Source organism: Myotis yumanensis, unplaced genomic scaffold (genome assembly GCF_028538775.1).
Source record: "Myotis yumanensis isolate MYYU_CA2020_CCGP unplaced genomic scaffold, mMyoYum1.0.hap1 SCAF_1, whole genome shotgun sequence".
Lineage (NCBI taxonomy): Eukaryota > Metazoa > Chordata > Mammalia > Chiroptera > Vespertilionidae > Myotis > Myotis yumanensis.
Genome location: NW_027223752.1, coordinates 105,365,822 through 105,377,833, shown reverse-complemented (window position 1 = coordinate 105,377,833; position 12,012 = coordinate 105,365,822). Strand labels below are relative to the sequence as shown.

Here is a 12,012-nt window from a genome sequence, read left to right as displayed (position 1 = left end):
GCATATTCCCTCTTTATTAGATAGGATTCAAGTTAGAGTGCTTAATACTTAGAGCATTAGTAATTGGGTCTTGATCCCTGTGAGAATTTTGTGAAAGTTTTAGACCTTTTTCTTGAATGATGCATATACATGCACAAATTTTGTACCAGTTTTAATCCATCCATTGATTTAGGTAAGAATCCCTGATATAGAGTGTCTTTCTCATCCTTAGGCATAGGCTGTTTGTCATTATGGCTATCTCTGTGTGTTTTGACACCTGTATTTCCTTTCTGCCTCTGCTTTGTTGCTCTGCACAGTTTCAATTTTGGCATTTTTTTTTAATAGGCTTGATTCCTATCTCTATCCTTCCAGTTCCTGTGCTCACATAACCAGTACCCATCTTCTCAGATTAATGGTGTTACTTAGTTCCTATATCATTGAAATTTTTTCTCTCTACTTCTGATAGTAAATTGAGGAATGTTCTTACTGAACATCCTGTGCACACACTTACAACTGTGTAATTGATGTTTTTGTTGAGACACAACAAAGAGCTTTTATGAAAAGTATCAGACTTGCATATCTAAGGCAATCTAACCTATGCTTTTTGAAAGAATTATAGTAAAACTTCATGAGTGTTTCTCAAATTCCCGGTATACAAAAAATGTGGGTCAGCAACAGTATGCCATAGATGTGAGTTTATAGATGTGAGTTTTTATCAGACCAGACAAAACTTTCAAACATTACCTTTTAGATATTATTGAGGAAATATTTTATATTGTGTTTATCTCCCATACAAGAAATACTTATTTTTTGTAATTAAAATACATGGAGAAAATAGCTAAGGTGTCAGTTAAATATAAATAAATTTTGAATTAGGAATTTTTTTTGTATGTGTGTATGTGTTTCAGCTAAAACAAAATTGCTCTGTCATGTACATACAGTGCTTACTAAAATTGATGGTTACTATAGGCACCAATTCATTTTGATTAAATTCATTTGAATATAGGAAGCTAAAACAATGAGGAAGTGCTCTTTATTTCCACCTGAAGTAATTTAAAAATAACACTTAACTTGAGCATAGTGACTTTTACCTTCATAGGGTTTGGTGATTAAAGCTATGTCACTATTTTTGACATCAACTGACTAATATATGTAGTTTATCCAGGGCCCAATTTGCCATCTTATAATATGTTTAATGAAGTATATACTGAATTTTTTATGCCACATTAAGGCTAATTCTATGCATAGTGCCATTGCTTTTGAGTAGTTTATTAAATACAGTCGCTGCATTTGTTCTACCTATATATTTTTACATTTTGACAAAGTGGGTTAGTATCTTAAATAATTTTCAGACTATATTGTTGTAAAGTAACAGCAGAGTAATTCATTTTTGTGGTATTTTATCATAACATTGTATCACTTTCTTGGAACAGAAAGTCACAAATAATTTTTCCAGTTCTGACTTGTAGCATTTATATGGAAATCTAATTTGATAGCAGAATACTTTATAGGGCTGCTATGACTTGAAAAGAGGAAGTTTTAAATTATAGAATTACTGAAAATAACAATACCAGATATCAAGCTGTATTACATAGCCACTGTTCTCAAAACTGCCTGGTACTGGCACAAGAACAGACATATAGATCAATGGAATAGAATAGAGAACCCAGAAATCGACCCGAACCAATATGCTCAATTAATATTTGACAAAGGAGGCAAGAACATACAGTGGAGTCAAGACAGTCTCTTCAATAAATGGTGCTGGGAAAATTGGACAGATACATGCAAAAAAATGAAACTAGACCACCAACTTACACCATACACAAAAATAAACTCAAAATGGATAAACGACTTAAATGTAAGATGGGAAACCATAAAAATACTAGAGGAATCCAAAGGCAACAAAATCTCAGACATATGCCGAAGCAATTTCTTCACCTATACATCTCCTAGGGCATTGGAAACTAAAGAGAAAATAAACAAATGGGACTACATCAAAATAAAAAGCTTCTGCACAGCAAAAGAAACCATCAACAAAACAACAAGAAAGCCCACTGCATGGGAGAACATATTTGCCAATGTTATCACCGATAAGGGCTTAATCTCCAACATTTATAGGGAACTCATACAACTTAACAAAAGGAAGATAAACAATCCAATCAAAAAATGGGCAAAGGACCTAAATAGACACTTTTCAAAAGAGGACATTCAGAAAGCCAAGAGACATATGAAAACATGCTCAAAGTCACTAATCATCCCAGAGATGCAAATAAAAACAACAATGAGGTACCATCTCACACCTGTCAGAATGGCTATCATCAACAAACGACAAGTGCTGGAGAGGATGCAGAGAAAAAGGAACACTCGTGCACTGCTGGTGATGCAGACTGGTGCAGCCACTATGGAAGACAGTATGGAGTTTCCTTAAAAAACTGGAAACGGAACTCCCATTTGACCCTGTGATCCCACTGCTAGGAATATATCCCAAGAAACCAGAAACACCAATCAGAAAGGATATATGCATCCCTATGTTCATAGCAGCACAATTTACCATAGCAAAGATCTGGAAACAGCCTAAGTGCCCATCAGTAGATGAATGGATTAGAAAACTGGTACATCTACAGGATGGAATACTATGCTGCTGTAAAAAAGAAGGAACTCTTACCATTTGCAACAGCATGGATGGAACTGGAGAGCATTATGCTAAGTGAAATAAGCCAATCAGTGAAAGAAAAATACCACATGATCTCACTCATTTATGGATAATAGGGACCATTATAAACTGATGAACAAAAATAGATACAGAGGCAGAGCAGCATTAAACAGATTGTCAATTTACAGCAGGAAGGCTGGGGAGGGTTAGGGGGGCGTGTAAGAGATCAACCAAAGGACTTGTATGCATGCATATGAGCATAACCAATGGACACAAGACACTGGGGGTGGGGGGTAGGGGAGGCTGGGAGAAGGTCAAGGGGGGAAAAAAGGAGACAAATGTACTACTCTTTGTAATATTTTAAGCAATGAAAAAAAATTATATTTTTACCACCTTGCTGGACGGGCTATTTTGAGGCAGAACTTGCCTGAGTAGCTGGCTGCTTTTCTTTTAGTAGTTTTGGCAACCTACTGTTTCCCTTATTGTTCACAGACCAGTGTTTTAATCTTCAATAATAGTTCAGCTGTAGATATGCTGTTGTAGTAATTATCTTGGTAAATATGATGCCAAGAACCAAAAAAGGCTATAAGATGGATAATATAGTCTGTTGTATCTTTTTGCCTTTCCCTATATTATATATCTTTTTAAAAAATCTTTATTGTTCAAAGGATTACATATGTCTCCTATTTTCCCCCATTTACATCTTCTAGCCTGCCCCCACCCCCCACCCCAGGCCTTTACCACCCTATTATCTGTGTCCATAGGTTATGCACATATACTTACAAGTTCTTCGGTTGATCTTTTCCCATCCACCCACCCTCTGTATTATATATCTTGAAGTTACAAATATAACCACTCTTTACTTTCACAAAGCATTCTCACTAAAATTCCATGTTTTATTATTTTTGCTGGATTATATGTCTTGAATCTGATGCGTCCTCTCCATGGAATCATTGTTTCGAGTGATAACTGCTGTTTTGGTATATATAAAGATTTAAATTTCTAAGTAAAGTGATCCAAAAGAGGTCTGACTTTGTAAAGATGGTCTGTGTTACATGTTGTTTGTTAATTGTCATTCAGATGACAGAATGTATGTATTTGCTTGAACCTCTATCCAGTCATAGTTTTTAGAAATATGGGTAATTTGCCCTAACCGGTTTGGCTCAGTGGATAGAGTGTTGGCCTGCAGACTGAAGGGTCCCAGGATCAATTCCGGTCAAGGGCACATGCCTGGATTTCGGGCTTAATCCCCAGTAGGGGGCATGCAGGAGGCAGCCAATCAGTGATTTTCTCTCATCATTGACGTTTCTAACTCTCTCTCCCTCTCCCTTCCTCTCTGAAATCAATTAAAAATAAAAAGAACATAGAGTATTTCTTAAGAAAGAAAGAAAGAAAGAAAGAAAGAAAGAAAGAAAGAAAGAAAAGGAAGAAAGAAAGAAAGAAAAGAAAAGAAATATGGGTGATTCAAGTAAGGGATTGGTTGACCAGTAATTTTTTTATTCTGGCTTCTTTGTTAGTTCCATCAATATAATTAAACCAAGAAACTTCTTTATACTAGTATCTATCAATATAAGTAACGTCTGTCTATGGTGAAGCTTTAGCAGAGGTTTTGTGGTATTTTTCCATTTGTTGATGGTATAAATTGATTTGAGAAGTAGTGAAATCAAAAAATAAATTGGGAACCTAGCCAGTTTGGCTCAGTGGATAGAGTATTGGCCCATGGACTAAAGGATCCTGGGTTTGATTCCAGTCAAGGGCATGTACCTTGGTTGCAGGCTCGATCCCTGACCCTGATTGGGGCATGTGCAGGAGGCAACCAATTGATATGTCTCTCTTACATTGATGTTTCTCTCTCTCTCTGTCTCTCTCCCTCCCTCCTGCTCTCTCTAAAAATCAATGGAAAAATATCCTCGGGTGAGGATTAACTACAACAAAAAATTTAAAAAATAAAAGCTTCCTTATACTTTGTGGGTTTTCAGATTGAACAGTTACATCTGAAACATTTATAAAATCCTCCAGGGCTGGTAAAATGTCTTTTTCTGCTCATTCTTCAGAATCACTTTCACTGTCAGATACTATCACATTTCTCTCTTGCCTTCATGATGGTCTAATGTCAGACTCATTACTATCTTCTGACAAAGTACTATCTTCCAGCTGACTACCAAAGTCTGACAGATAAAGTACCTGCACATAATTTACTTAAATGGTCTTCTCTGCTGCAATGTGGTATTTTAAAAAGAATGCGATGTATTTTAAAGAATTAGATATATTGTTTGTCACATCTCTGAAAATACTAATGAGTTGAGAAAAAGACCTGAGTTAACTTCTGATGGGTCAGCAATGTTTGGATACGGAAACACGAGTATACTTGTGACTGGTCAGCAAGGTGTTAAAAAGAACTAAACACAGTACATACAAACTAATCGTTTCTTTTAAGCTAATTTTTAGAGTATCAGATCATTTTGATCCAGTCATATGTAAAGGTTTGGACTTCATTGTCTATATGAATGATATATATATATATTACTCTGTTCCATAGGGTCAAGAGAAATATGGATTATTAAATGTAACAAAAATTACTGAAAATGGAAAAAAGGTTCGGTAAGTACACAAATAATAAATGTTCTGATATGTTTCATCTGATTGAAATAAAGAAAACATGAATTTAATTATATGCTAGTAGAAATGTTTAAAAAGTCTATAAAAATTTCAAATAATATATTTTCTAATATAATGTATGTATTATTGTCATGAAATGTATGAAATGTTTTCTTTGTCTTGACATATTAAGGTGAAATTAAATTAGAGGTAAAAAGGCAGAGGATTCTGAGCAAGGATTAGCTTTATTAAAATTTTTTTAGTAAGTAATAAATGCACATGACAAAAAAACAAAGGTATGCACAATATTTAATCAAAAGTCGGTCACCCAGCCATCAGTTCCTTTCCCCAGAGGCAACAAGCTAAATCTAATGAGATGTAGTATTTTCCTTCAGAGAAAAAATATATATATTTGTATGTGCATAGATTAATTTTTAAGTACAATCTTTTGACAGTTTATCTTGGACACGGTTTCATTTCATTGCATGCAGAGCTGCCACATTGTTTGTGACTGCTGCATAGTTACATATTGTATGGCTGTATCACAGTTCATTGAACTATTCATTATTTGCAAGTATGTAAATATGCCTATCTATTGGTAGACATTTATGATGTTTACATTTTTTTGCTATTACAAACAAAATTATACCTAGTGTCTTGCATAGTTTATTTTGTAAGTATATAAATAGGCCTGTAAGTATATAAATAGAATCTTATTTATATAAAAACCCTGGTGTAACATCGCGACCGAGGCTCAACCAGCCGGAAGGAAGTCAGTCCTGCAGGGGTTGTCTTGGAAACGGCTGCACCCTCCCGAGCTGTTTCCCGAGAGGGCGGCGAGGTTTCAGGCAGGAACACACTCTCAGGGCGTGGATGCACTGAGTCTTGGGTCCTCTTAGCCACAGCTGTGCCCTTCCTGAGCTATTTCTGGTAAGGGCGAGGTTTGAGGCAGGAACCGGCTTTCAGAGCATAGAGGCACTGAGTCCTGGGTTGAGTTGCCAAGGGCTGCACCCTCTCCGAGCTGTTTCCTGGGAGGGCGAGTTTTGAGGCAGGAACCAGCCCTCGGAGCGTGGAGGCATATCTTTATAAAGTTTTAATACATTATATTAGAGGTCATGGTAGTACTGTTTTAACCACAGCGTCTACAGGAATTGCTGTAATTTTACTTCTCGGTGATAGCATTTTTCATTTAGGAATGGATATTATTGAAATCCCCTGTGAAATGATTTGTAATGCATCTATTATTAAAGCTACCTTTGGAAATACTATGTCTATAGATAATATTAAAAATATATCTAAATGTGCAATTCTTTGTCCAAAAAATGATCACGTTCAAAAATTAAATGAAGAAATTTTGGATATACTCGATGGAGATTTTCACACATATTTGAGTGATGATTCCATTGATTCCACAGATGATGCTGAAAAAGAAAATTTTCCCATCGAATTTTTTAATAGTATTACTCCTTCGGGAATGCTGTGTCATAAATTAAAATTGAAAGTGGGTGCAATCATCATGCTCTTGAGAAATCTTAATAGTGAATGGGGTCCTTGTAATGGTACCAGATTTATTATAAAAAGATTATGACCTAATATTATTGAAGCTGAAGTATTAACAGGATCTGCAGAGGGAGAGGTTGTTCTGATTCCAAGAATTGATTTGTCCTCATCTGACACTGGCCTCCCATTTAAATTGATTCAATGACAGTTTCCCGTGATGCCAGCATTTGTGATGACTATTAATAAATCACAAGGACAAACTCTAGACAGAGTAGGCATATTCCTACCTGAACCCGTTTTTGCACATGGTCAGTTATATGTTGCTTTCTCTTGAGTTCAAAGAGAATGTGACATTAAAGTTCTACATACTTCAGCACAAGGGAAATTAGTCAAGCACTCTGAAAGTGTTTTCACTGTTAATGTGGTATACAGGGAGATATTAGAATAAGTTTAATCACTTTCTCAGTCATTGTTTGCATCACTATTGTTTTTATATCATGTTTTTGTTGTTTTTATATCATGTTTTTGTTGTTTTCATATCATGTTTTTGTCATTTTTATATCATGCCTCTGTTATATCCTTTTGTTACTGTTTATTTATTATTAAATTTATATATTATTTTCATATTCATTTTACTAATTTCCTTTCATCTCTCACACTTCTGTTATAGAGAAAGGGCAAATAGCAATATTAAAATATTTCCGCTAATTAATTCCCTTTTAATGTGCACAGATTTCATGCACCGGGCTACTAGTAAATTTTATAAAAGTGGAATTGCTAGGCCATATTCAATGGTCATCTTCATAGTGTTCCAAATTATTCTCTAAAACATTGAATCAGTCCATACCTCTCAGTAGCAGTGGATTTCTCCACACCTTTGCAGTTTAATATGTTCTCAAATTCTTTGATCTTTGCTAGAAGAGATTAGAGAGAAAATGGTATTCTTTATTTGTCTTTGTGTGTGTGTGTGTGGGGGGGGGGGGGATAGAGTGTCTTAAGTCATTTGTATTTTTGTTGTTGAATTGTCAGTTCTTACCTTAGTTTTTCTATTGAGTTGTTTGCTTGTTTGGTTGATGTCTTTGTAAACTAAGTTGCATTTTCTCCAGTTTTTAAAAATTTGTAAAATGCTATGATTTTATAGTCCAAATGAGATCAGTCTGTTGTTTAAGAAAGGTTTAAAATCTACATGTAGTTGAGCTTTCAAATATATGTGGATGAGCAATCAAATCTATGTTTATATTGAACTTTCTTTGTCCAATTTTAGTATTGGAAGTTTTTAGTGCTTGAAAATTGCGTTACAAATACTGCAACTGTCTGTTCCTTAAACTGTTCTTCAGTACAAATCACTTGTAAATTGGGTCTTTATTTTTCTCTTTTGACTGTATTTAGTAAAAATAATTCTTTGGCCACTTGGTTTTTATTGTTGTTTTAACTGTGATAGTGTTATAGATTTTCTACTTTTTGTGGGAATATTTTTGTTGATTTATATTTTTCTAAGACTATCATCCATTTTATCATCAAATTTACATAGAGTTGAACAAAATAGTCTTTGCATTTCCAGTATATTAGTGGTCCTCATATATTTTGATCTGAGGGACCTTTTAAACTCTTAAAAATCATTAATTACTGCAAATAACTTACGTTTATATAGTTTATTGTTATTTACTGTGAGAAATTAAAACAAAATTAAGAATATTTATTAATTTTTAAAGTTAATGACCTGTTCACATGAATAACATTTTTATGAAGAAAATCCCCTGTATTTTCCAATACAAAAAAAATGTCCATGAGAAGCATTATATTGTTTTACATTTTCACAAATCTTTAATATCTGGCTTAATGGAAGATAGCTAGATTATCATATCTGCTTGTAATCAGTTTGCTGTGACATTATTTTGGTTGAAGTATATGAAGAAAATCTTTCTTTACACAGATAAAGTTGAAAAAGGGAAGAATATTTTAATAGCCTTCTTAGATTATTGTACATATTTTTTTCTGTTGCACTGAAACTCCACAAATGTTAGTTTCAGTGAATACTGAAAAACCATGAAAATTCATTCATCTGTGTTGCACTTTAAATGAATCTTTACCCGTGCATAATTTTATAGCATCTTGTAGGTCATTTGGAAAATACTGGTTTAAGTTTACTGATTTCAGATGTTGACACTTTATTTTATTATATCAAAGAATTACAAATCAGAATAGTCACTAAGTAATGGAAAATTGACAACTTCACAGAAGCAGATATGCCAAGTTTTCCAAAATCTTTCTTTTTGAAATTTTAATTTTTTATTGTTATATCAAAGAATTACAAATCAGAATAGTCACTAAGTAATGGAAAATTGACAACTTCACAGAAGCAGATATGCCAAGTTTTCCAAAATCTTTCTTTTTGAAATTTTAATTTTTTATTGTCAACAAATGTGTGTTATGTGCCATTGAGTCAGCTCCGACTCTTAGCCACCAAAGATGAATGAGTGATACCCATCATGTCCTGTCCACAACAGCCTTGTTCAGCTTATGTATACTCATGCCTATGGCTTCTTTTATGGAGTCAGTGCATCTCATATTTTGTGTTCCCCTTACCTGTGGTCTTCTACTTTTTCCAGCATTATTGTCTTTTCCAAAGAACCCTGTCTTCTCATGATGTGCTCGAAGTAGGACAGTTTTAGTTTTGTGATTTTTGCATCCAGCAATGTCTCAGGCTTAATTTGCTCTAGGATCCATTTGTTCATCCTTCTGGTGGTCCAGGGTATGCTTAGAGCTCTCCTTCAACACCATGTTTCAAGTGAATCACTTTTTTCCTCTCAGCCTTCTTCACTATGTCCCACTTTCACATCAGTACATAGTATTTGGAAATACGAGGGTGTAGATGACCTTAAATCTTGGTCTCTAATGACATATCCTTGCTCTTCGTGATCTTTCCTAATTCTTCATTTGCTGCCCTTCCAAGTCTCAGCCTTCTTTTCATTTCTTGGCTGCAGTCTCCATTGGAATTGATGACTGAACCAAGGTAAGCAAAATCTTTAACAATATCAATTTCTTCATTGTCTAGGTTAAAGGTGTATATTTCTTCTGTAGTCATGATTTTTGTCTTTTAAATATTCAAATGCAGTTCTGCTTTGGCATTTTCTTCTTTGACTTTCATCAGAAGTTTCAAGTCATTGCTACTTTCCACCAGTAAGATGGTGTCATCTGCATATCTTAAGTTACTGATATCTTAAGTCATTGATATTTCTTTCACCAATTTTCACTCCTTCCTCTGAATCTAGCCCAGTTCTTTGTATGATATGTTGTATGTATAAATTAAACAAATAGGGAAATGAAATGCTCCCTGGTCTGACACCTTTGCCTATAGGAAACCATTCTGTGTCCATATTCTGTGACAGCAACTTCCTGTCCATAGTACAGGTTACACATTAGGACAATCAAGTGCTGAGGCACGCCCATTGCTTTCAGAGCAGCCCAGAACTTTTCATGATGGTCACAAAGACTTTACTGTAGTCTACAAAACATAAGACTAACCTTTTTCTGAAATTCTTTGCGGCACTCCAGTATCCAGTGAATGCTCACAATTAGATCTTGAGTGCTACTTTTATTCCTGAATCTACCTTGTACATCTAACATGTCAGTAAACATGTCATTTCAAACACATTTATTGTCTTTGAAATGAAAGAGATTTATTTTTCAGATAATGTCTACTTGCCAGATAATCAAGTCTAAGTAACCAGAATGTGCCCATCAATTGTTTTTTGTGGTTTGTTTGTTTTTTTTCCTGGCAAAAAATTGGGTTCCATGAAAAAATAAATGTGATTAATTCTGCTTGCAACTCATTCACAGAAGTGCTTTAGTCCTTGAAGCAGTTATTGTTAATTGTGTTCAAATTTCAGTATTTGTTCTCACATATATATTTATTACTTCTATAGTATTTTTATTTTGAAAATTAAGCTGAAGTTTATTTAAAGTGGAAATATATTTTACTATTTTTCAATGTAGGGAATCAGTAGATATTATCTAAGGACAGAGATTGAATATTAAAAAATTACAAATAATAAATTATTATGAAATATTTTAAGACATCTATACAAAACAAAATAGTAAAATAAAATGAAAATAAAATGACAGAACAAGCACCAAACATATCTATCATATCACAATTTCAACAAATGTAAATCAACTATACTCATTTATTGAAAGTAAAAGGTGCTCAGACTGAAGCACAAATCAGAACCCAACTAAATATTATATATAAAAGAGACATCTAAAAATGATTCACAAAAGTTAAAAAAAAAAAGCTTTTCAAAGATACGCAAAGATCAGGAATAGGAATCTTGATAGCAGACAAGTTCAATTCAGGCTAAAAGCATTAAGCATCACAAAGATTAGTACTTTTAAATGATAAAGCACAGTGAATAAATCCACTATGAATCTTAATCATTAAGAACAGCCATTCACCAAATGCATGAAGATCCATAGGCAAAAAGAACAGGAAATAAAAAGATAAATAGATAGAAACTTGCATGTAGTAAACTTTTTTTCCTAATTTGTTTTTATTCTTGACACTATTACAGATATCTTCCATCCCCCCCTAAACTTTTTTTTTTTAATATATATTTCTTTATTGATTTCAGAGAGGAAGGGAGAAGGAGAGAGATAGAAACATCAGTGATGAGAGAGAATCATTGACTGGCTGCCTCCTGCACACCCCACACTGGGGATGGAGCCCGCAACCCAGGCATGTGCCCTTGGCCGGAATCGAACCTGGGACCCTTCAGTCCGCAGGCCGACGCTCTATCCACTGAGCCAAGCCGGCTAGGGCCCCCCCCCCCCCCCAAACGTTTTTTGAAATTTAGAATATTTGTCTTTTCCCCTCTGTTTTATTAAGAAATAATTGCCATACATCACTGTATTAAGTTTAAGGCATACAGCAAGATGGTTTGGTTTACATATATTGTGAAATGATTACCATAATAGGTTTGTTGTAATGTACCCCGCGAATCACAGAAGGACGCCTCAAGAAGTCGAATTAAAGAGTCACGTTTATTGCAATCCGGGACTATGAGGGGTCATTCCCAAATCTCATAGCAGCCATTTGGTCACAGTTCCAGGATTATATAGGCAAAAAATCACACAGGTATTGATTACATCTCAGGGTTTGGAATGAAGCACCTGGCTCGCAAAAAAAGCAGATTACAGAGCAGAATTAAGCATGTTAATTACAGTTTCGGGTCTCGGGGTCACTGAATTGACAGACACATTATCTAGAGCCCTCGGGTCTCCTG

The 12,012-nt window shown here is 34.6% G+C and overlaps 1 protein-coding gene across 6 annotated transcripts in view; it reads left to right on the top strand.

Moving 5' to 3' along the window:
- The window catches only part of ARHGAP12 (Rho GTPase activating protein 12), a 193,798-nt gene that overhangs the window by 154,595 nt on the left and 27,191 nt on the right, over window positions 1-12,012 (top strand). For all 6 annotated transcript variants that reach the window (XM_070429019.1, XM_070429010.1, XM_070428980.1 and 3 more), the window contains one exon: window positions 5,172-5,233. In XM_070429019.1, the coding sequence (XP_070285120.1) occupies window positions 5,172-5,233 (62 nt within the window). The remainder of the gene's footprint in view (window positions 1-5,171; window positions 5,234-12,012) is intronic.